The sequence below is a fragment of the Motacilla alba genome, chromosome 6 (genome assembly GCF_015832195.1).
Source record: "Motacilla alba alba isolate MOTALB_02 chromosome 6, Motacilla_alba_V1.0_pri, whole genome shotgun sequence".
Lineage (NCBI taxonomy): Eukaryota > Metazoa > Chordata > Aves > Passeriformes > Motacillidae > Motacilla > Motacilla alba.
This window is the reverse complement of record NC_052021.1, coordinates 31059658-31086018: the sequence shown is the minus strand read 5'-3', so window position 1 is coordinate 31086018 and position 26361 is coordinate 31059658. Positions and strand designations below refer to the sequence as shown.

The window sequence follows — 26361 nt, the reverse complement described above, 5'->3', positions numbered from 1 at the left end:
CAAATTCTACCTAATGCACAGAAAAAACACACAAAAAATAAATATCTTTTTGAAGAATTTATATAACAGTTAACTATTTATTACTTCCACTCTTGTGGAAAGGGCAAGTAATTTGTCCAAGGGTAAGTAAGAGTTTTACTTGAAGAACCAGGTAACCAATGGACTGCCACAGACACACCTGAGAGGAACAGGTACATCAAAGTCCCACATGTGAAAACTAAAGGGAGGTCCATAAAGTTGTTTTGCTTGCCATATACTCAAGAATCAGTCCCAAAATATTCTTTTCATTAGAAGAATGACACATGGTGAAAAACCAACAATTGCTGTAGCCCAGGACTCCATCAGGAGGGGAGATACCTGATCACAGAGGACTCCACACTGCTGACTTCAGTGTCTGATGCCACTGTCTGCCGGGCCATGGCCTCCCTGGCTGCCAGCTGCTTCTTCCTCAGGCTCTTTAAATTATGGGAAGGTGACCACTCCTGTGGAAAATGGCCCAAGAAAAATGGAAAAGACAAAGGTTTATTCCCTGAATTTTCTGAGGCTTTATAATGATTTTCAAGGAGATTGCTTTCCGCAGTACCTCCCTCCATCACCCAAGGGGCAGAGCAGATTTCTTCACCAGAATCTCCTTTTTTCCTGCCTCCATTTGGTGACAGATGAAATGTTAAAGCACTTCTCTGTACATGCTACAGCCACAGTAACACCTGCTGCAAAATTGTTCTAAGATTTTATACTATTTCCATATATTACATTTATTAAAAGATAACAGAGTTTATTCCTTACCAGAGCAGTGGCTGTAGGGAAGTTTTTAGACATTTCTCTGAGCAGAGTGCAAGTTCTGACATCCCAGATCTCCAGAGGTTTGTCTTTAAATACCACGGCCAGGTACTGCCTGAAACAAATGAGAATTTACTCCAGCAAGAGTCATTTGAGCATTTTACTTCACTTGTGTTGTTCACACCAGCACTCTGGAGACCCTCAAAAACTACGAGTTAGCAGAGCAAATCAAATCCCCCTCTGAAGCTTGTGATTCCCTTGAGCTGCTGAGGAGCAAAAGAATGTCTGAAAAAGAGTTCTCCTCAAAGCTAACAGAATTATAAATTTCTGCCAGGTGGTTCTGCACAATTACTGTGGAGGAGACAAGGGGAATAATTCAGAGAGAGCGGCAGCACCTCTGATCTCACCATGTTCAGCCTGAGTTGATGGCATAAAATACCAGAAAAACACACGAGGACTGCAGGCTGGACAGAATTTTTTCCCTCCTGCAGATGCATGCCACTTCCTAATCCCAGAATAAATGAGCATAAAATCATCTCACACTAAACCACTTTTCAGTCGTGTCTTCAGACTGCTCATCTGTGAAGCTGGGTGAGTGTAAACACCTTTAGCCTACCACTTTTCACATTTAACTTGAAAATACAGAGGTCATGCAGCAATTTTGTCCTCTCAAGCACTGCACTCATCTCTCTGCAAGTGAACTCCTTTCTTGTCTCACTCAACACTCTCCAGCCTCTTCATCTAAGCCCAAGGCTGATCTTAATTTTTAATGCATTATTTAGAACATTATATGGTTGAACTCTTCCAGATTCTCTGGAACTCCTACATACAAAAATACTCCTGTGCAAGCTAGAGATACTAATTTTTTTTTCCTCCTCTGTAAAGAAGAAGCTTTTAAGATTTAGAGACAATGCCCTACTAAAATCAATACTACTTTAATTTCATTTACACAAGAAAGTGCAGTAATTTTCCAGAGTACTACAATTATTATTTTTGATACAATGAAGATCAGGACCTCCTGTCATAGGCCTGAGTTCAAAATAATGAGGACTTGAAAGGAAACAATTTGGTCACTTATCAGCTGACTTTTCAAACAACTGTATCTCACATCTGGTTTTCCAGCAGACAATTATTGCAAAGGTGTGAAATACTTAAAACGCTAAATACATTTTAATAATCATCCAATCTTTATTGCCAAATTTCCTAATTTTAAGTAATGCTTAATTTATAGAAATGAAAATTAACTCGTAACAGATACAAAGTTGAAAATAACAGTTCAGCACTTTTAATCTCCTTAATACTATCAAAAGACCTGTTCAGTAAACATAATACCTGTAAGAAATAAAATATTAATTACTGATTTTGCAATGTGATTGGATCCTGAAGTGGCAAAGTCAACCACAGAAACATTCACAGCTTTTTCACTTGGAATGAATATTCTGAAGCATTTTCCTCTTGATGCTGTGGAATATTTTCCTATACACTCTGGAGTGCTTTTTGTCTTGGAATGTCTACGATGTTCTGAGGATTTTCATGCAGTACAGTGAAATTTATAAACTTCCCAAGGCTGAGGCACTTACTTCAAATGAGACACCTTTATCATTTCGATGGCTGGCTCGTCGTTGCCTCGCTCCCCACGGAACGCAACGCTCCTGCCTGGAGCACAGAGCAGGGGGAGAACAGAAACAGTCAATAAACTAAACAGAAAGAGAAAAATTTAAATATAAACTGTTCTGTTCGTAAACAGAACCAGCTTACTAACCAAACCAGAACATCTCCAAATCGCCTGTCATCTCTAAAGTTACTCTTGTCATTGTCAAAGCTTTACTGTGTTTCATTTTAATGCATTTCAGAGTTCATCATTAAAATCTCAAAGTTTACATTAAATATATTGTAAACTCTGCTGTCAAGTCTAACTCCTCACTCACTTCCAGAGCACAGCAATTCAAATGGATGCATCAGGATTACATAAATATAGAGTTCCAAGAGTTATTATTTTCCACTCAAAGTCAATGAGAGATTGTCTCCACTCCCCAAGGAGGAAATTCATTAACAGATTTCAAGTTTGAGAAGAGGAATTAACTCTGCCATGAACTGTGCTGGAATTTCATGGTGAGCTACATTCTACACTTATCAGAACCATTCTCTCTTCCTTTCCAGCTAAAACAGTAAATCTTAAGAGTTTATAATCTCATCCTCAACAAAATTTTCATCCACTTGTAGGAAGGGTTGCAGAATTATAGGTGTTAAAGACATACATTTATCAAAATAAATAATGACCTACAAACAGCATCTTCTATGCAAGTTTCATTCTCCTTAGCTTCAAGGAAAATTCAAGCTATAAACTTTAGCTCCTCTTCTAGCTCACAGCTAAATTACTTAAGCCAGCTACATGAGGAAATCTAGTTATCAAGAACATGAGTTAGAGCTCTCCTGCCAGAGGCTACTGGAATTCTTTCTACTCTATTTTAAACATCTTAGCAATTTTTTTTTCATATTTTTGTTCAGAAATGTACATGAGAATTTATTCAAAGTAAATCTCAATCAGCAGAGTTTTCCTGGGCCTAAAATAGAAAGTTGGGCTCCTAAGTGAGGGAAGATGGAAAATTCAAACAGTTACATTGCTGTGCCTTTCCTGAAAGCTTTAAAAGAGGAAATGCACCATTTTTAAGCAAACCAAATGCTAGGGTCTCATGTGTTCACATTTACTCAAAACTTGGTTGCCTGCAGAAATTCTGAACATTTGATGCCTTCTGTCTATAAATGTTCTATACTGATTTACAAGCTGAATGAAAAATCAGATTCCCATTTTACATGAGATTAATTTCCCAGTGCAAGCATCTTTCCTGTTTTGATTTTGAACAGATGAACAAAAGACTTTATATGAAAAACTTTACAATAATATTATGCTACAACAATAACCTCTCTGTGCAGCACCCTGGAAATATAACTGAGGTTTTTCCATAAGTTTAAAAAAAAACCCAATTAAAAAGTCACTTTGTATAAACCAATTCAGAATTAGCCTACAAGAATCAGGCTCTTCAATTAGAACTTAAGTGGCTGCAGGTTTTCACATTCAAAAATAATATAAAATTATTGAAGTGCTTCCTGTTCTGGGCTGTGTAATCTGCTCAGTTATACCTCTTCTTGGGCAAATATTGAGTTCATTACAAATGTATTTATCATCCACTATGAGGCCAAAATAGTTGAAAAAAATGTAACCTGTTAATTTTGCTATCAAGAGTATCTTTTAACAGTTATTTGCTTTCTAACCTTTCCAATTCTTTATAAAAGTACCAGTTTTTATTGTTTCAAATCCCTTTTACACTCATTCACACTCAAATCCTGACCATGTGCAATACAACACAACAAATGGCTCAACACTGTTTCAGGGGCACATGAATGGATGCAGACTGTGACAAAACACATTTGGAAATATGGAAATACGTGCAGTTAGTGAACAAAATCCACCACTAATACCCCATGTGGCTGCTCCTAAACCCCCTGCTGACACTTATTATTTTTTAATAAGTCCAAGATGTTTTTGCAAAGGTGCTGGTTCAAGTCTGTCTGCAGAGCACCAGACAAAACACATCTTGTGGCTTCACAAAGAAGAGCAGTAACAGTCAAAGCTCCTTTATTATTTTATTTTATCATGACAACAGAAGGAATAAAAACAAATAATAGTCAGAGCTTGTCACTCCCCAGCAAATCTGTCAGCTCCTGGAGCAGATTTCTCAGGAAACACAAACCTGTTGGAAGGTCCACCAGCTGCAGCTCATTCCTGACCAGTCCCAGATTGTTGGGTGTTGATGTGGCAAAGGAAATGAAGCCAGTCAAGCTGATCCACTCAATTCCCCTGTGATCAGAAGGAAATACATGGAGCATATCAGCCAAAATATTTTAATTGCTAGAAGCCTGAAGTATTTTTTTTCACATATATTCTTAAAAACCCAGCACAGATGTAATTTCCTACACTTTCTGGAAACATCATGTTTAAGCATAAAAGGAAGCTACACATTAACAACTATGGTGTGAATATAAGTTACTGAATTAAATTTAAGAGCAGCTTTCTTTTCAGATTGCATTAGCTCTACTTTGGTTAAATAAAAAATTCAGGTAGAAACACTGTTAACTTTTGCAAAAAGCCCTCACAGATACTCAGCACTAGAGTGGGTTAAAAGCCCTGCTCTGATCAAATCAGTGGTGACTATCAAACAACTCCAAATTCCCAGCACATAGGAAAATATTCATGTGGGTGGCAGTGTGGGTAGACTTAATTCTTTCAGTCCAGAGAGAGGAGAAATAAAGATATTATAAAAAGAGAAACCTTGAAAAGATTTCACAAAAGATCCAAAAACCTGGCCCTTTTTCTGTATTTGTTCTTTCAGATCACACCAAAGCAGCTCCCAAGCAAATCACATTGCAGTGCTGCAAGGATGTAAAGTGCCAGTGCTTTAATAAATAAATAATTAAATAAATAAAATTAAACTCAACAGAACATATTGGCAGCACAGATGGACTCTAAGCCAATTTCTGAAACACACCACAGGGCAAAAGGGACAGAAAGTGGCACTGGGTGGGACTGTCCCTAAACAAGAGCCTTCTCCAGCCCCATTTCCTATACACACTCAGTGCCTGCAAAAATTGCTTTACCTGTGAAATAAATCAAGGAGTTCTTCCAAAGGAAATTGAACTTTAATACACACACGTGCTCAACTTCATTTTAACACAGATAAAAGGATTTAAGGTTTCCTCAAAGCCTTCCAACACAGATTACTTAAGAATTGTTCCCAGGACAAGTATTCTGGTTCATCAACTGCCAGCTTTGGAAGAATATATGTGCAGTGTGAGAAAAATAAGTAACAGAATTTATGATTTAGTGTCAGTAAATCCAACTCGCACTGCATTAAGTAGAAGCTTCCTAAATACAACGAACATGGGTGAAACCAAAAAGCACTCCCATAATATTTTGCACTTACAATTTACAGCCATATTTATTATTTTAGTTCAGCTTACTTATTTTAGTTCAGTGTATTTATTATTTTTAGCTTTAAAAACATGGGAAGCTTTATTCCTAAGTCCTCAAGAAAAGGTAAAAATTTAAGACCCAGTCTTTTTCCCAGCAGGACCTATGTAAGTTCAACCATTAACTTCAATCAAAATGAGAAGTATTCAATTATTAATTGAAACATTTCAGGCATGATTGAATAGAAATCTACAAGTGCAGTAATGGGTGACATTGCAAGTCTCCAAAGGGTCATAAATCCAGGGAGCTTTCTGAAATGGAAGAAATGTGAATTCTGACACATTTCCATTTATCTCAGCTATGTTTTTTGGAAAAAGTCCACCCCCAATGCATTGTTATTGCTGGTAGTTATTCACCATTCTCCTGCAAAGACCTGAAGCATTTTCCACACTTCTTTCATCAGCTCAGATTTAACAGGGCAAGTCCTTTTTCTCTGCTGCTGCCTGGCCATCTCATCTGTCAATACCAATAAAAATCTACAGAAACCCAAGACACTCAAAATCAAAAGGAAAGCTCAGCTAACTGCTTGCACCTGAAACAACATAATTTTTGTCACTGTCATACATAGAAATTGAGAATCTGAAGACAGTGGTTCAAATTTTAATGATGGAAACAAGTAATGCTTTCCCTATTGAAATAGCAAACATTTCCTCCTAAAAATCATCTTTGCCTACTAGAATTAAGGGTTACATTCAGCTGCCAACCACTTCTCAGACTGAATCCACGCTTTTAAAATGCAATATTTAGAGTTTCTGTACATTCAACTTGTCTCATTTACTTCAGGAGTGAGACTCAGTTGTTTTGATTAATGTTTCCAATGCAAACAAATCACAAAGTGCACTGAAGTGCATAAAATCACAAATTACATTTCTAGTTGGGAATAGATTGTTGTGACTTTATGACATGGCAGCTGCTACTTAAATTTAGGGCTTCTAAGAAAAAGAGAAAGGCAAAATGGGAAATTAAACCATATGTGCTCCCAAAGTGGCGGTAGATATTTTTCATTCTAATTTCTCTATTCAAGGAAAGTTTTTTTAAAGAGGTGATGAATGTTTGCAAAGCAGTTTCCCAAAAAGCAGTCGACTGAAATTCAAATGCTAAAACAGCTTCAATTCAACTGCTAAAATTTGGATGTAATGTAGCAATTTTCAAGTTGTGCCTGCAGGCCCATAGACATTCTTGTTACAGTCAGTGAGATTTTAATTTTAAAAATAAAAGCTGTTGCAGCCTTGAACTCGCTGAGCTTCAGTGAAACAGAATGAGCAGCACTGCTCCAGTCTCAGCTATTTCACTACCAGAATAAGCAAAAGCAGCACTGAGAGCTGCAAATGTGCCACTGAACTGAAAGCACTGCAGGCATTCTGTTTGCATCTCTCAAATATACTCTTCTCTGCACCGAAGGTGCTTTATTATCTCCTGTCTTGCCTGCTGCTCACAGGTATCAGATTTGGTTATTTCATGGCTCTTCCAGTTTCTCTTAGTGAGAAGAATGATTTGTATTTCTCTCTGTCCTGAAGGAATCCTGACCTCCTGCTCCCAGCTCCTGCCAGGACAAAATCCCCTTCTCGATTTCCCCCCTCACTTTACACTCCTGGCAGTGGCCTGGTTGATTTCCCCTCTTCGTGTGCTTTAAGCATTTCTGCTGCTTCTTACCTCCATCTCCTTATAAAAATAAAATTAAACTCAACAGAAAAGTATTTACTTCCAGAATTCTAAACAAATAGTGAAAACTAAGTAATCTAAGTAATAATCATAAATAAAATGAATATTCAAGGTTACCCACAAGTATGAAATATCTTAAAAGGAAGGACAGAAAGGTAATTCTTCTCCCTTCCAGTCACAACACAAAGTTTAAATAAACACAAAGAAAAAACCAACAAACAAAAAACCCCAGCAAAAATAGTTATAAAATAAATAAATCAGCATGTGACTACATATGTAAAACACTTTAATCTCAAAAAAAAAAAAAAATCATAATAGCTAACACCCAAACAACTCAGTGGCCATTAATTCAGAACACTGGTTTTGTAAAGGGAAACTGCCTTATTCATATTACATTCTCTTCCTAAATAAAGAGTACTGAGAACTCTGCTTGCTGGCCTTGAGTTACAATTTCAGGGTATTCTCAATTACATACTAAAATAATGATGGTCCCTGAAGGTGTTCTTTCAGATAAAATGGAAACAGAGGCATTATTCAATCCATCCACATTTTAGAGGTAAAGTAACAATTCCCAGTGAAAGCAGAACTTCTGCACTCTATGAAAATTAATTTAAAAAAAGAAAAGAATGTCCATGCCTTAATGTAAATTGCTTGAAGCATTCCCTTGAACTTGTAAAAATTATGTAGAAACTCATTCAGACAATTGAGGAAGCTAACAAATATTTAAAAGATATACCCTGATAACAGCTTAAGGCTAAACAGAATTCACAAACATTTAAAAGGAATTCTAGAAAGATCTGTTGAGGGCATTAGCTAGAAAGGCAATATACTACTGAAGTTTCTCAATAGCTGCAATTTTTACAAAATTGAAAATCCCAAACTAACAATACTTCTAGTAATGCATAACGCTTTTTTTTTTCAAAATTGTGTTTATTTCCTCCTCCCTCTCCATCCTAATTTTTTTTTGACATGTGTAATGCAAGTAGGCATTTTCATTTTGAGTTCTATAATCACTGTAATAAAAAAGGACTCTCCTCTTGTGCTGTATAACAGAAAGTAAAATTAAAATAATATCATGTGCAGTTAATGGTATGGAACCAAGAGATTTAAATGGTTTAGAAGAGAAAGGGTCAAGTAATCACACCACAAACATAAAGAAAGTTACTTCGTTTTGGTGGCAGATTGCAAGCAAGCTTCCACAATGAACTCTCAGAGCTGCCTATTCTCAGCAACCTGCACTTTCCTTAACTTTTTGCAAAATGCACAGTAAAATGCAGACCTTAACCAGATGAAGGCTTCACAACACAATTCTGATACAATTTCTTACTAATATTTGTACTAGAAATTAGTATTTTATTTTCATGCTTAAATCTGCCTGGAAACACGTATCCAGCAAGCAGCACCTTGAATATCTGTGCCATCAGTTATCCAAAGAGTTCTGCCATTGTGTGCACACAAACACAAGGCACAAAAGCTTTAAAACTTACTCTGCTCCTTCTCAGGATGGATAAATACTGATTCCTATATTCAGTCATGAAAAAATTATCTTTACTTCTCTTAGGACTAGAACTGTCTCAACAGCAATTTCAGCCCCAAGGGGATAAAGTAAATAAAGCCTGAGATACCAACCACGACTATTTCAAAGGACTCAATCACAACAGTTATAGAATAAATAAAGTTTCTTGTCCTAAAAAGACTTCTTTGTCCTGTAGTGCACTGAAGAGACTGGAAGGAGTTGATATGCATCCCAGATCAGCAGGCACAGATGCAATTCCAATATTTCTTTCAGTGTAATTTTCATTACAGTTTTGTCAGGGTGTTGCAGCTCTCACACAGCAAAGGCAGGGTAGAGCACTCTACCCTGATTTCATTAACAATTCTCCTGATTTCATTAACAGCAAGGCAAGACACCCACACTGCTGGGTAACATCACTCAGGTGTTTCAGCGTTTGTTTCCTAGAAGGATTACAGCAGGAATTAAAACGAAACTTACTTGACTTCACAGGAATGGATGCTTAACTCTTTGTGGAGGAGTCCACTTGTGAGGTGAAACACCAGGACAGAGCCATTGCTTGTACCTATAAAAATTGATAAAAAATATAGGCACATATATTATCATTTTCTTCCATGCTTCAGTGAAAATGCAGGATTTACAGCTATTTTTATCTCTTTCTTATTTTCTTATTTCTTTCTTTTTTCTTTTTCTTTCTTAATTTCTTATTTCTCTCTTTCTTTTCTCTGTCTTATTTTTAGATTCCTGTAACTATTAATATCTTACAATTTTGCAAAAACAATGTGAATTTCTAGCACTTAAATCCCAAATATTAAACCCTCTGCAGCCACTGATATCCACTTGGATCAAGACATTTTCCCAAACCTTTTTGCAGAGCCTGTAGAAAATCTGATTCTTTTCCTTGCATTTCCACAGCACACACACCCAGCTGAAGAAGAAAGGAATGTTTCTTCTTGCTTTGATTACTGGAGATGAGTAAATGCCTCAAGGAAATGTTTTAACTGTTACCCCCCAATAATGCCAGGGGAGAATCCTGGGTAGATTTTATGGAATCATTAAAGCAGTTCTGCTTTCTCATCCTGAAATAATGAGCTCTTTCAAATTAGAAATCAGTAACCTATTAGCTTTGAGCTTCAATTACATCAAAAACCTTCTGAAATACTGAAACTTACAATTTTCCATTTGACACTTCATTATATTCATATCAACTCCATGAAATACAACAATGGATACCTAAAGAGCCATTCAGGTATGTTAAGAAAAAAGACCTTGCTGTACATGCACTTTACACCTATTTGTTTTCTAATCATTATATTTCACTTTTTTTAACAGTTGCAGCTCATGGAAAACCACAAGTTACATTTTAGCATCATCACATTATGTCGTGATGGGCTGCTGGTGGTTTAGAGCCCTATGAACGAGGATGCCAGAAAAATCAGCTTTAAATAGGGAAAATTCTCAGTCAATACATCAGGTGCTCACTGGCTTCTAATAGCTAGATGACTTTAACTACATTTGTGGTAAGACAGAATAGATTCATCCAGAAAACATAACATGCTGCAAGTGTAATTTTAGAAATTCCTATCAGAAGAAAAATAAAGTCTCTGTGAAGCTCATTTGCTTGTTGTAGGAATGCAGGGCTGCAGAAGTCCCTATTTCCTGACATTCAGAATGAAGTGGGAGCAACACATAAAATGCTGAGTGTATCAGCAGACCAATATCACAGTAAATAACAGGATAAATAAACACTTGCTACTATATTGCATTTTGCAGGTAGCATTACTTAAACCCAAGGCAAGAAAAAAGAACCCAAGGACTTGGAGAACCAAACCAATACACGGGTCACTATCTGCAATAAATTACACAGCATCAACATATAATTTTTTTTTTCTGTACCAACAACTATATTTGAATTTAACACAGGATCTATTCTTTTCAGAGCAATGAATAACCTGCTGAAGGCACTCACCAACAGCAAGGATGGGCTCATACTGTTTGATGTTTTTGGTTGTGAGGGGCGGGCACATGCGGATGGCGAAGGGAGGCAGAGGCAGCCCTGACAGAAGTCCTGTCAGCAGGAATTTGAGGTGCACTTCCTGCAGGAATGAATTCCTCAGCTCTTCTCCAATGCTTGCACCCTGCCCTGCTTAAAAGTGAAAGCTCTTGTTAGCATGAAATTTTAATTGGAGATGTTATAGAGAGTTTTCAGACAGAAATTTGTGTAATAAAAATTTACAAACAATGTATAAGACACATTTCTTCCTCTTGAGCCTGGCATGATGAAACTTTTCTGAAGACTGGTTGCTGTTTAGAGTTCACAGAGAGGGGATGTGTCAGATAAATTGGCTTCTAAGATTAGTAACAAAAACTCAAAGTGTTTTGTCCAAATTCCATTTTAAAATACTTTTTTTCCTCAAAGAAAATGAACTTGAAACATTGATCCTCAACATAAAATCCTCAAGAGGATTCATTTGATGATTTCTTTAGCAAACAGGAATTCTTCTATTTCGGAGTTACTATTAGAAAATAATTCTAAAAAATACCTTAAGTTTTAAAGTAAGTTAAGATGTGCAATGATTCTAAACCATAAGAAATGAGTAGCAGTGGGATCAATGGAAGAAATTCTTACCAATCATGTTGTCTAATGAGAGGTCTGGAAGTTTGTTTTGGGATGCTCCTACAGGGATTCCACAGAAGGAGACTGGGGAATACAGAGGTGAAGCACTGGAACTACTGCAAAAGAAATGGGAACAAGTTCCTCATGCAGGCACCATCTCCATCCCCAAGGGACTCAAACTGCCCCTTTATTTTGGGCAGCCTTGGCAGCTGAGTCCTGCTGGGCTGGGGCAGCTCTGTGTCATCAGCTAAGAGCACAGACTTACCTGTCTCTTGCAATATTACATATTTCCTGAGAAAGATCAATGTTTTAGAAATAACTTTTAAGAACAGAAGAAGTAAAAAGCAAGAACATTTAGGTTCTAAACAGCTTTCCTGGATATGCAGCACAATTAATCCATCTAGCACTATTTTTGGGAACACTAAGAATGAAAATACGAAATCTCTGATGAGCAACAAGAGGATCTATGTTGAAAACTTGGTACTACTGACATTTAAAAGAAATCTATTTCTTTTATGGCAGTAAGTTATTTATTTCATTCCATAGTACTTTGAAGGGTTATTGCAGCAGAACAACCTTAATACATTGACTGTTCCAAGCACTGTATCACTTCACACAGTATTTTCAGAGACTGCTCCAAATCTAAAATTCTAAAGGCTCTGTGTATAAAAACATTTTTTATACCACCACATTCCAGTCACCTACTGTGCAGCTTCATATTGCTCAGAGTCAAATTCACACAAATCCAGCAGAAATCCATTCCTCTACTTAAAGTGTAGTTCTTTACAGACTCATTTTGGTCCTTACAAGTGACTGAAACTGAGGGATTCATTCCTAAAGGAAATTATATGATCTGCAGAATGTCAAATGAGAGGAAAATGCTCCCCCAAAATAAAACAAGTAATCAGAAATTCTATCTTTTGTTTTCTTAGTCCAGACACTCAGGGTGGAACTGCCTTAAAAAAAAAAAAAAGACAAAAGTAAATACAGTTCCTGCACTTCCTCAAAGAAAGGGAACTGATCTATCTGGAAGACATAATTTACTCCTCTTCCCTCACTCACACACATGTAGAGCCATGAAACACTTCCACACACAGAAGGATCACCGCTGCCTTTAAAACACAACGAAATACTGAACACCACTCGGAAAAACAAAGAGCTTTGGTAAGAGAAGTAAATCCCATTACCTGCTGCGCACATTCCTGCCAGAAATGCTGGATTTTAACTCCCAGATCATCACCCTGCCGTCACTGACTATGAGAGCCGCAGCGTTCTCGTTCACTGGGCAGCACACCATGCTGAAGGGCCGAACTGTTTTGGTCACCCTGATGGCATCACACTGACTTCTTAAATCATAAACCAGCTCCTGAGCTGGCTCTGGATCTGCAACACCAAGAGCCCACAGAGAGCACACAGAGTGAAAAACATGGGAGGGAAGCAAGCAACAGAGGGAAGCATGACTGAGCACTTCGACTGAAATCCATGTGCTTCCTGTGCAACAATCAGGAAAAGCAACCAAAACCACACTCTTCATCTTGCTGTACACAACAAAGCTCTGGAAAGTTCTCCAAAATGTAACTATATACATATATTCATATGTATATACTTTTAATAAATACGTATATTTATATACACATATAATTTATATTTATAAAATAGACATACATTTTGAATATTTAATATATTATTCCATATGAATCTTGAAAAATCTAAAACAATAACTGTTTCACATCTGGGCAGAACCTGCTCTCCACAATCCAAAACTCCAGGTTTATTGGTGAAGTTGGAAGCCAGTAATGTAGCTCACTAAAAATTAGCAAACTGCCCAAACCAGAATGAACAAACACAACTCACTATGTTTTCCCTTTTTTCCAGTCTCCACCATTAGATTTAAAAGACCATTCTTAGTAACATTTCATGAGACAAAGGTTTAATAATTCAGATTTTAATCTAAATTTAAGCTCACATCTTAGGTCTAAAATCAATCTTTCCGATTGACCAAATTACTTCCAAAATCTTGTGTTCACCTAGAAAACATTTTTTTCTTGAAAAGAATACACTAATATTTTATTTAAAACATTATTGTACATGTGCCTATTAAGCCACTTACTTATTTAAGTATTATTCAGCAATAAAAGGATATTCAGGATATTAATATAATTAATTAATATAATCTATTTCACACTGAATATCAGGGAATTCAAAAGCTTTTTGCATTTATTTTCAGAATTTATTGTGGGAAAATACAGCATAAATTTAAATTTAAATTCAACATATAAGAGACAAAACACTAGAAGGGCACAAGATTCACCATCCTGTATGAGGCATGATGGTCATTACTGGTGTTAAATTATTGATTAAAAGGCATCAAAGTTCATTTGTGGACATTTTTGACACCAAACTCACCCGGCTCCTCATTTGCAGCTGCAGTGATGCTGCAGTTGGATCTGCGAACCCTCAACGTGATACAACCATTTTCATGGAGGCAAAACAACCCATCCCTCTGAAAACAAGGGATTACCTGGGCAAAGAGATGGCTGTTAGATGATTGCATATTCAAAATCCTACCCCTTGCAAAGGACACTTGCAAGGGAGCCCACAATTCCTGATGTTTGAGCAAATCATTAAAAATGTTACCATACAGGCAATACTTCCATGAATTTCTTCAGCTACAGGATTTGTGACTAAGGAAGTCAATTAGTTGGAAAAAATAATTGAAAAGAAAATGAAATCTACCTCACCTGTATGAAAGGCACCCCTGTCCTTTCAATGGCAATCACACCCACTGTCTGATTCACTTCCAAGTCCAGAATCAGAATTTCCCTGGGATACAGTAAGAGCATGTAGTTTCTTTTGGAAGGCAAATATGACAGCTGAAGACAGTCATTGAGTGTTACAGATTCAGCACTGGAAAATCAGACATGAACTTTTATCAGTGTGTGTAATGAACAGAAGAAATTCAAAATAAAATTAAGAGTTTCATTTTTCCTGCAACTGCATTTTTTCAAGTAACCTCTATTTTGACCACAAGCAACTGCAGATTTCCATTGCTCTGTCAGAGCAGTGCAAGGCACCACTGACTTCCAAAACCACGTTCTATTGACTTTTGTCTAGATAAGATTACAGAGTAATTTTAACAATTGCACTTCATTCACACGAAACAAGTGTAATTCCTGCACATCTCAAATCCAAAGCAATTCACTTAGGAAAAACACAGGCTGCCCTGACATTTACTGGCATTCATGGGAAATTACCCTCAGACACACTGCTTACCTCAATTTTGTATCTTGTGTACATTACCTTACAGCCTTTAACCTCAGTACATCGACAACATCAAGTACACAAAGCATTACCTGAGAAGAAGTATTTGCAACCTACCTTGGTTTTTCATTACTGATTAGGATTTTGACTTTATCAAGGGCCTTTTTGGCCCCTGTAGCAGCAGCCAGCTTGTTGTGAGAAGGACTGGAATGAGGACTGGAGATGTAAACTTTCTTCCCTGAGCTGGCAGGAGCTTTGGAAGGGGAGAAGTCAGAGATGAACACTATTCCTTCACTGGTGAGCACTGGACCAAGAAAGAAAAATAGCACAATTCAGCCTGCAATTTGATTGTGGCATTCCATTTTAATGACATTTTGGTGGGGAGAAATGCTAATAACTTTGCTAATACTGTATCAGATAGAAAACTCATCATTCTAGACAACCAGCACTTTCTAACTGAAAGAGCAGCAGATGATCCATTAAAATCAATTAATATCAAAAAACTCTCAATTTTTATTTTAAAAACTACCGTATTTCTGGCAGAAGCTCAGTTATTCTCTCTCACCAACTGTTTTTCTTTAAGATTCACAATGCAAATAGAAGACAGAATACACACTGACTGTATTACCATTTTTTGTTCTCATGCAGAGCATTGCTCAAATAATCATTAATTCACATTATTTATGTTGCAGCACAAAGCTCAGCTGTACAGCTGAAGTGTTTATAGAAGGTTGAATGATATGGCAGATAAAAAAATCCCCGAGCTACAAAGGCTGGAAACTCCACTGTCTCATTACAGGTCAGGAGTGATGAAGGTAAATTCAAGAATAAAATGGTGACTCTCGTATTTCTCTGTTTCTCTCTGCTAAAATTAATAAATCTGCACTGCATCCCCGTTGATATCTGGATCACTTCTGGTACTAATCTCACACTGAGTCCTCTAAAATCCTTTCTGTTGAAAATAACATTTATTCTTGGTCTACTTATCTCACTAGATTCTCCCTCAGCACCCATCCCTTTTTAGCCTTTTACATTTCACAGGGCTCTTTATCCTTGGCTTCCTCCAGCTCCCTCTACAACCTTCACATTTCCTTTTGTACAGTCTCAAACTTTTCAGATCTCAAACTTCTCCCCTCATGCCTGCTTTCCCCCTTCCCACACAGCAGCACCTCCTGAACTAAGATTCCACACTGCAAAAGGCCCCCTGCCTTTGCTTTCTGACTTCTTCCTGGCATTTCTGACATTATTCTCTCCAATCCATTACTTTTAATTTCAACATTTACATTCCACTTTAACAATTTTCCTGCTCACACATATCCAGGCCCCACTGTTTTGTGCATATAAACTTACAAGCCAAATGTGAGGGATCAAAGGGGTCAAATGAAAAAGACAGGATATTTTCAGCATAACTCTTCTTCCAAAGTTTGGTGCCTGTGTCAGCATTCCACAGTACAATATAATTTGGTGGGTGAACTGCAAGCAGTAAATCTCTGGAAGCATCTTGATTCCACAGCCACTGCATGTCTGTCAAAAGAAATAGGAAACAAAATTAATATTTGGGATGGTATCAGTTTGGACCTGGACATAAATATCTTCTTCACTCTAAAACCTTTTAATCAGTCAAACTCAAGAGTAAAATAAAACTGAGTGTAACACTTAGCCCTTTCAGAGGTGGTAAGAGCTTTCCCTGGTTTCACAGAAAATAAAAGGCTCCATTTGGTCCAAAAAGCTGTAGAAATCCTCAAATGGAATGGTCAGAACTTCTTTAAACCTTCAGTGAATCGGTGTCAGGAGCAAATAAACCCCAATTTATAATGCACACACACAAAAAAAAAGTAATAAAACTAAAATGAACTGTAGTCAATAAACAAATTTTCAGTGGCCCAGTATGAGGTTTAAAATGTTGCATTTTCTTTCACAGGATTAATAAAACAGAATAATAACCAAATAATAATAACAAAAACCAAACAACCTCATTTCATAAGAGGACTTTTATATAATAGATTTTAAAAGCCCACCAGGTATAACATAAGCATCATCACAAATTTTTTAAATAGCTGAAATGCCCCAAAAAACCCCAACTCCAGCTGAAAAGCAGGAAGATGAACTTGACATAGTAAATATTATTTCAATCAATAATGTTCATAAAAATAGAATAAAATTTCATTTTTGTCACAAGAACTCGGAAAACATCACCATAATGAATTAAATCTCACAGCATTCCTCTGGGGGACAGTAAATCTTCCATTTACTCATAAAATGAACAAGCAAACATACAGAGGGCTAGTAATCCCAACAGGAAAATTCCCTGTCAGAAATGAGCAGAGTTTATAAAAGGCAGGTGATGGATTTGTGCACAATGCTCCATAAAACAACCCCCAGATAACCACCAGGCACTATCACTACCTTGGATGGGCTTTGAGTGCTCCTGGATTTCACAGCGAGCTGTTCCTGTTGCCACATCCCACACAATGATCTTCCCTGTGGCATCAGCAGAAGCCAAACGTAAGGAATATGGAGAGCCAATATTGTGGTGGTAATTCTCCTTAGCCCATTTAACCTGAAAATGCAGATGGGAATTGGTTAAAGGAGACAAATGGATGGCACAGACACCACAGCTCATGTTTTTCAGACAATGAACTCGATAAAAAAGCACAGTAATAGTTAATGCCAACAGCACCTGTAACATACCTTTAAGCCACCATCACTTGTGCAAATTTAAGGTAGGTCAGCACTGTGCTGCATGACTGCATGGCTGATATTCTCAAATTACATAAATCAACAATACTTGTTCCTGAAGGTAGCTACAACAATCCAAACATATACAGCATCTACATAAAGAATTTACTCAAATATTTAGAGGAAACCAAATGGCAATCTTAAAGGTTCTGTGGGCACTCACAAACCTAAACCCACTGATTTTCTATCAAATGAAAGCTGAAAAATTATCATTCAATTTTTATACACACCTGACAAATATATTGTAGTATTGGTGAAGAAGAAGGTTAGTCTTTAATTTATGTGTTGTCTCATAAGAAAACAAAAACAAGTTCTTGCTGACATTTGCTACATTTCTGGTTATTTTCATCACATTGCCACCACTGATTTCCAGGTACTACTTTCCAGTTTGGGATTTCAAGCCTCACAGGTTTGTAAATTGGCAATACTTAAAAGAAATCTGTGTCTGAAATCTGAAACACTCTGTCTACAACTCCTCCCTGATTACAAGGGGAGGGATAACACTGACTTCTTCCTTATCTATCCCACACGTTTTTTGCTATCTGCTTTTAAGGTGAACTTCTGCCCCAGGAGAGACTGCATACAGTGAGAGAATAAACAAACATTATTGCTAAGCTAATGGGAATTCACCTGCTACAAAAATTCCAGCCTGTGTGCTGTCACTGCCTGTCACAGAAAGGGTGAGGCCGACACAGGACTTGAAAGATCCTGAAAATGTGACATGTAAAAACTGACACAGGGCTGTCATTAGGCACCACTAACTTTGCACCATGAACCAGATTTACAGCAGCACTCAGAGCCCTGCTGGCACCTTTGTGCTGCCCCTCTCAGAGGTGTGAGAAGGATGCGCCTCACAAACCAGCTGAATAAATTAAACAAATGCGACACATGCACAGCACACAATCTCTAACTCTATAAACTCAAAGTATGTTTCTACCAGAATCACAAAGAATTCTTGAGAGACTCTCCTCTACCTACAAATTTCATTTTTGCAATTCCTGCTTCCCTGCTGTTCAAGGAAGAACTATCCCTGAGGATATCTGCGGGTGGCTGTGGAACTGTAATTGTAAAAACCTACAAAGCTATATATTTCTCAGTTAAATGCTTATTACTTCAAAGCAAATTTCAAGTCTGGAAAACATCCTTTCTCAAGGGAGGAGTTGTCACCAAGCTCAAAACAACAAAAAAGGAGATCTTTATATGACCAGCCCTAAGCGGAGCCCATGTGGTGCTCCCACACCATGAACCCCTTTCCTCTCTGCAGTCACACTGATCCAACAAGTCCCCACACAGACCTGACCAAAAGAAACTATCTTCTAGCAGTATTAGTCACTGTCTACTTGGCTTCAAAATACAGCAGAATCAGGAACCAGAGGTGATTTTTTTAAAATTATCACAATTCATACCACTTCATTAATGAAGCCTTATTATCACTGTTTATTAATGCATCAAAAAAGGATGCATTAATAAACATAATTTCAATCCTCTCATTCTTGTGATGGATTAAAAGACTTCTCTTGTAATTAGATTTTCTTCCATAAAAGCATGCTTTCAATACTCTTTGTAAAGGTAAAATCAGATATAATCCACTCCATACAAAGTCTTCAGTCCCATAAAACAGCATTTGGACAGACGGACAACTAATATGGATCCATTTTCAGGGAAGCTTTTACCTGTTCCAGACACAGTTACAACAGCCAAAGGAGAGGATGCATTTAAAGGAAAACAGCAAAATGGACTGTAAAGGGATTAAGAAATTATTGGGTTTTCTTTATGTTTTCTTCATAACAGATGTGGTGTGATTTGGAATTTTTCAGAACTGAGGCACAAGTTTTTGCCCAGTGGACTGAGTTTGCTGGTGTGAAGCTTTACTCCAAGAGGTTTAAGCCAGACTTACACAGCAGATTTCTTACACTTTTGTGCTCTCAGCATTTACAAACTCTTAACAAAAAACAATTTAGGAATTAAAGAAAATTTCTTAGCAATGTAAAGGTATCTGCAATGATCACGGCCCCATAACCATTTCCTATATAATGCACATTTCTTCACATAGAAGGGATTTTTTTTCATTATTCTACCTCATAAATTAGCCATTTTCTTACAGTCTATTTCTGTCCATAAAGCTTCAGGGAGTGGCTTTGAAAAATTAACTTATAAATTATTGGACTTCAGTACTTCTGTTCCTGTTGAAATAATGTAACTTCTCAAAGGTAGTGAATGTAACAAAAGTCATTAAAATGCTATCACCCCATGGATCAAAAACTAATTTTGCTACAATTTGTTATCGAAGGTAAGTAAAAATGTTAAAACAGAAGGCACATTCAACCTTTTTCTTCTACTACAAAAAGATCCCACTAAACCCTCCCCCTATCTAAGGCTCTATTATTCTCCATAAATTATTGACAGCCTTCTAATAAATACAGCACCTGTGCCAAGGACCATCAAACACATGGGCCAGCCAAACAATCCTCTAAACCCTAAGTGAAATCTGTCATTGTCCACAATCAAAGATGAATTAAAGAAATACAACCTGTTCCACACTCACCCAAGTCAAAATCTGCAATTTCAAGTCAAGGACCTTCAAAGGAAAGTACACTTAAACTAAAATTTTAGCCATTTGATATCACTAAAATAAATGTTCAGTTTTGCCTGCTATTGCTCCTTTTCTATAGGTAAGAAAAGAAGGAAAAGCTTAAAAGTAACTTCCTAGACAAATGGTGCACTTCTCCCAACAGGAAGGATCAGAAAGGGCAGCAGCAGAGAGCTTCATTTGATATTTTGTAATGTTCACTTGAAATCTTCTTATGTTAACAGCTTTCCTAGAAACATGTTCTGTAACACTAACAAATGTTTCCAGATATTCTATCTTTTACATTCTATGTTTTCCAGAAAGATACACCATCGACCTCAACTCAAATTTCAGCATGCATGATGTGACTTAGCTGCAGAAGAGATCATGTAAAATATATGTATCTCACATCAGATTTCATGTGAAAATCACATCAATGAATATCATGTCAAGTATTTACAGTGATTTAGAAGGATAACAAAAACACCAGAACCAAGCAACATACCCTAAACCAGGAACATCTCACCTTGACAACACTGGCTTTGTGTCTCTCCAAAACCTGCAAGGTCTGAGCAGAGTTGGCATCCACCACGAGCACGAGGGAATGGCATCCATACGCAATCAAACCTTGCCAGCCCCTGGGAGAGCACAGAGCATCATCAACAAGGAAAACACAACAAAACCTCTTCACATCAGGAATGAGGGTTTTGGTAAGCTGAATGCATGCTACTAGACACCCTATTTGATGTTTATCAGCTGGTAAATACTATTTAGTGACATAAAAGCTTTATAAAATAATATTGCACTGTCTGCTGGAGCCCTAAGCCACCACAAAGCATCTCTTTGTGTCCAGCTCAGAATCTTCTTCGTAAGTTTAAAACATCACATAGGAATTAATGAAGAGCGTTCCCAAATTTTGGATGTAAGAACACGGGTAAGAAATATATTTGCAATGATATAATTAATTGCATATCTTTTTTATTTATTACTTATTTATAGACGAAAAAAAGGAGTGTGTCAACAATTATTACAGTAACAGTGAATATCTGTTGAGGTTTGTCTGACTTCAGGAGAAGTTAACCACAGTCATAGAATGGTTTGGGTTGGAAGGGATCTTAGAGCCCATCCCGTGCCACCCCTGCCGTGGCACGGACACCTTCCACTGTCCCAGGCTGCTCCAAGCCCTGTCCAACCTGGCCTTGGGCACTGCCAGGGATCCAGGGGCAGCCACAGCTGCTCTGGGAACCTGTGCCAGGGCTCAGCACCCACACAGGGAACAATTCCTTCCTGGTGTCTAATCTCAACCTCCTCTGCTTCAATGGGCACTGCCGGAGGGGCTGGGCCGCGCTGCTCTCTGGGCACGGCTCTGTCCGGGCCGGATCCACCGCTACCCGGCCGCGATTCCCGGCGCTGCTCGGGGCCCTGCGGAGGCAGGCGGAGCCCGACCCGTGGCTGCGGCCAAGGGACCGCGGGGGAACCCGGGACCCCGCGCCCGCCCGGCCCGGCCCTCACCAGTCCGCCGCGCCCCGGTTGGGAGCGCTCAGGGCGCCCGTCAGGGTCCGCGCCGGCAGCTTGATGTTGACGGTGAAGCGCTGCATGGCGAGGCCGGCGGGGAGCGGAGCCCGGCGGGGCCGCCCCAGCCGCGGCCGCCGGTGCCGAGCCCGCGGCCCTGCCGGCACCGCCCCGCAGGAAGCGCCGCCTCGGCGCCGCCGCCGCTGCCCGCTCCGCCGGGGCCCCGCGGCCCGGGAACGGCAGTTCCGCCGCCCTGCCCTGCCCCGGCCGGGCCGGGCGCTGTCCGGGGCCAGACGCGGATCTCAGGGCGGTTCGGGTTGACCGGGAGCTCTGGAGATCATCCGCGGCAGGGTCACCCGGGCAGGTGGCGCCGGAACGCGTCCAGGTGGGCTTGGAGCGTCCTCAGGCCGGGAGACTCCCCGCATTCCCTGTGCAGCTGCCCCAGGGCTCTGCCGCCTTCAGTGTGAAGAATTCTTCCTCATGCTGAGCTGGAACTTGTTGTGTTTTAGTTTTTGGCCGTCGCTCCTTATCCTGTCGCTACCACTGAAGAGTCTGGCACCATCCTCTGGCAACCCTTAGAGATATTTAAATGCATTGCTGAGATCCGCTCATTCTGTAGCCCAGACACTCCCTCAGTCTCTCCTCATCAGAGAGATGCTCCAGACTCCTCATCGTCTTTGTGGCTGGACCGTCTCAGCAGCTTCATGGCTTGCACTGAGGAGCCCAGGAGCTGACACAGAAGGGATCCCAGATGTGCCACCCATGGCCGGGGATGCTGTGCTGCTGTGTCAGTTGTGCATCCATGGCTGCGAGGGGAAGGAACCGAGGGATGCCAGAGGCTCCAGCTCCAGGGATGCTCCTGCTCCTTGTCAGGCTGCAGCCTGGGCCACCTCACTGGGAAAAGGGCTCCCTGTCCTGTCTCCAGCTGCTCGGATGCTGCAGGACAGCCAGAACATTTTTTTTTTTTTCACCGTAGTGACTTCTGCTCCAAAGTACCTCTTCAGTGACAAAGCACAGTGACAGACCTCTTTGGTACCCTCAGGAGCAGCAGGACATGTTGCACCACAAGGCACTGACCCATCCTCCAAATGTCCCCAAAGTGTCACTCAGGCCTGGTAAAGCCACCTGGGATGGCACATCCCTGTGCAGGAGCACTGGACATTTGCACTGGAGCACACCAGGCTGCAGAGCACTGAGGTTGGGCTCAGTAATCCCAAAGGTCTTTTCCAACCTGATTGTGGGATTCTGTGAAGCTTCCAAACCAATTTTCTGTGCCACAGCATGAATAAGATAACAAGAATTCCGTACTTGCAAGCCCATTATTTAACATACATGGGCTGTTGGGGTGTTTGTTTCTCTTTGGAATAATAATTGTAGTTGTTTATTTGTTACATTTTGTGGAGAAAAAGATGCCACTAGGTGGCCAGAGATGGCAAGAATGTAATGCCAGCGACTCGCTCTTACACTGCTGCAGTGTCCCTTTGTCACAGAAGATGCAATAATGCTGATCCTCTTTTTCCTTCTTTTCATTCTAGTCACAGTTGAATTTGTACAAGTGGGAACTCAAGAAACAACCTGCAGCTGATGCCTTTTCCAACTGTCTTCTAAAGAATTCTGCTCTTGAAGCACAGAACATCACTCACTGTCACTTCCAGGTCACCGTGCCATTGGAACTTTTTTCTTGAAACTGTCTCATCCCAAAAGATCTCTCTCTACTCTTAAAATTGAAAAATACCTGTTTGGAGAAGTAAAGAGCTTTTTTGTTCCCTTTTCTTTGTCATTATTTGAGGACTACATGATCTGCACCTCTGGAGATCAATTTTGTAAGAGCCTGAGCAGCTACTAGCTTCATTAATTTTAGTTATTTTTGCTAATGGTGTGTTTTTACTCTGTGTCCTTGGGCAACGTTCTTCTGCTCGTGTTTTTGGTTATTTTCTTGCTTTTTTAGATTTGTGAGAAGGGTCTTTTGCAACTTTTATTGCACAATAGAAAGAGAAGATTTTCTTGACAGTTTTCTATCAATTTTCTTGACATCCGAAAACCAAGCGATGAGTGAAATGCCTAAAGGAAATAGATACTCCAAGGCAGTTGAAGATAAGGACAGATAGCAGAAAAAGGGAAGCAAAAGAGGAAATGAGGGCTGTGTCACCAATAGTTTGGAAAAGAAAAAGAATCAGAGTGGTTTTCAGGGTCAGATAGGGTAAAAATCAGGGTGCATGAGCCAGGTGAATACATACTGAAGATTCATGAGGGGGATAGGGAGGAGATGAGGAAAAGGTTTGTGCACAGTGATAGGGATCATTGGAAGAGCTGAAAGGAATAGAAATGTGCACTGGATGGACTGATTCCACTTCTGATCCACAGCAACTCACCAACACTGAGTACTCAAACTGATGCACAGCAAATGGATGTGAACTAAAGATGTTCAGAGATGTTAACTTCTTTTTTTGGGTTGCTTAACTGGATGTCCTCTTTCACATCTTACTGTTAATTTAAACCACTGCCAAGCAAGAATGCAAAATACATCAAGGCACTTTGTTCTCTCACTCTTCTGTAAATATAGTAATATACTTTTGGCTGCTGTAGAAAAAGCAAATACCAAGCTTTCAGCTGTTTAACTGCATAGTCAGTAATGCCATTAAACCCACTAAAACCTCTCCGGTACCCAAGATGTGATACCCAGTGGGAGAGACTTCATTCCAGACAGCTGCAATATGGAGAATGAAGCTCTGGTGATCATAAAAACCATTTTAATAAGTTAATGATTAAATAAATAATGAGAAGTATGATTCCACACAGCTTTTGGCTCATGACTGTAAATGATTTTTCTGTGAGTTTGAACAAGAGAAAGTGGGACTGAAGTAGAGATGTGTGCAGTCTCCCTTTTAGGCTTCCCTTTACATAGTAATTATTGCAGGAATATTTCTGTGAAAGCTTCTGGGACCTCTTTGATTTCCATGGCCTTAAGTTAGAGCTGCAGGAGCTCCTGGGATCCACTGGTGAACTTTGGATCCACTTTGCATTCCTTTATACAAACGCAAGTTTGAGATGGGGTGTGTAACAACCCCCACATGCTGTGGGGCAGGGCTCTGTTTGCATTACAAATCACATTGCTCTTGCCTCGGTGGTGTCATTTCTGCTCTCTGCATTTAAAGCTCCTTGAGTTTTCTGCTGGTTAAGTGTCCCTGCTTGAAAGGGGGCTGGCTAAAATCTGATGCCATCCTCTCTTATCAGAGGTTTTGCACAGAGCAAGAGATTTGCACGGTTGAGTTTTGCCTTCACACTTTGGGTTTTTTCCTTTTTCTTTTTGCAAAGGGAATATATCTAAAGTCAAGAGTCGTTTAATCACAGTCTAACTTCATAATCCCAGTAGAGACCTTTTTATTTCATGTTGTATTTTGAGAAAAAGATTAAATAAAAAGTATTGATGAAGGAGATTCTATTTCTGGTGTGTCAGAGTCCTGCTAAATTTAACACAAAAATAAAACCAATATATGAATTTCAGAGTGTGGAATATTTAGCTTCTAGAACTCTATCAGCTTGATGCAAAACCAGATGGCTTTAATCAAAGACTCAAACACTTGTCTCCCTTTCCAAATGCTTTCAACTTCAAAGTTTAAAATTATCCAGAAACTTCCCTCCAAGTGAGCATGGTCTAATCCAGTTCCACTGAACCTGCTGGAGATGCAAACGTAAATTCTCAAAGGTGAACTATGAAGAGACTCTAATGACTGCCTGCAGTCTCATTTTGGTTTGACCAAGTTTCACCAAAGGAAAAATTTCTCAAATGCTGTTGCGGTTCTTTCTGAAAATATTTTCCTTCCCCTTGCATATTTCTCTTTTTCTAAGGGTCCAAAAAGATGATGAAGTGTAGAATTATTTAATTCACATATTAAAGTATGTGAATTGAATAAAAGTGCCAGTTTTGGGCCATTTCTTTCTAATTTCACCCATGACTGCTGTAACACAATCACTGAGGAGACCTGGCCCTCACATTTTTTTTCTGGTCCTTTCTTTGAATATTCCTGCAGATGAACATTTACCCACCTCCCTGAAATACATTGAATGAGTGAAAAATCTCTGGAGAAATAGTGCAGAAAAAAGGACAGAGATCTGGAAGATGTCTGATCCCTCATGGACACAAAGAGGGAGCAAGAATGCCAATTCCAGGTATCAGCATCCAGGACCAATTTGATTGATTTGGACCTAAAAAACTGGTGATTTTCCTAAGAGGAGAAATCAGAATTTCCACTCGCAGAACCCTGAGGTTATTTAGTGCTGAGTATTCCTGAAGTTCAGACTCTGGCTCTTGCTTTAGGAAAGCATGGAGGGGTGCCAGGAACTGTGATCAAACAAATGGGTTAAAGGCGAGAATGTTTGAAGTATTTCAAAGCTTTGGAAGCATACTAGCAACCTGAGAGAGCATTTGGTTATTATTTTATTAGGTATCAAGTAAGGAGTTTGGTTTTTTTTCTTTTTTTTTTTCTTTTTTGTTTTTTTTTTTGGTAGCTATTAAGTAATTTATCAGCATTATGCTGTAAGATACAGGATGAGAGCAACAGTGGTGTGAAATTGGGATTTGAAATCTGCGTGAAACAATGCAGGCTACTCAACACTGATGAATCAATCAGTGCTCCTGACAACATGAGGTTCCATGACATAAATTTTTAAAGAGGAAG

The 26361-nt window shown here is 39.1% G+C and overlaps 1 protein-coding gene across 4 annotated transcripts in view; it reads right to left on the bottom strand.

Moving 5' to 3' along the window:
- The window catches only part of WDR11 (WD repeat domain 11), a 35916-nt gene extending 14037 nt beyond the window's left edge, over positions 1-21879 (bottom strand). The window contains exons 1-15 of one of the 4 annotated variants that reach the window (XM_038140860.1): positions 21683-21879; positions 20697-20808; positions 17269-17422; positions 16213-16386; positions 14980-15166; positions 14343-14508; positions 14008-14122; positions 12789-12984; positions 11614-11717; positions 10954-11130; positions 9465-9549; positions 4533-4639; positions 2361-2436; positions 787-895; positions 358-482 (exon numbers count right to left, since the gene is read on the bottom strand). In XM_038140860.1, coding sequence (XP_037996788.1) covers positions 358-482; positions 787-895; positions 2361-2436; positions 4533-4639; positions 9465-9549; positions 10954-11130; positions 11614-11717; positions 12789-12984; positions 14008-14122; positions 14343-14508; positions 14980-15166; positions 16213-16386; positions 17269-17422; positions 20697-20808; positions 21683-21768 — 1973 coding nt within the window. In that variant the 5' untranslated portion in view covers positions 21769-21879. The remainder of the gene's footprint in view (positions 1-357; positions 483-786; positions 896-2360; positions 2437-4532; positions 4640-9464; positions 9550-10953; positions 11131-11613; positions 11718-12788; positions 12985-14007; positions 14123-14342; positions 14509-14979; positions 15167-16212; positions 16387-17268; positions 17423-20696; positions 20809-21682) is intronic. The other 3 variants (XM_038140861.1, XM_038140862.1, XM_038140863.1) reach the window with 3 other exon arrangements.
- Positions 21880-26361: the final 4482 nt, after the last annotated feature.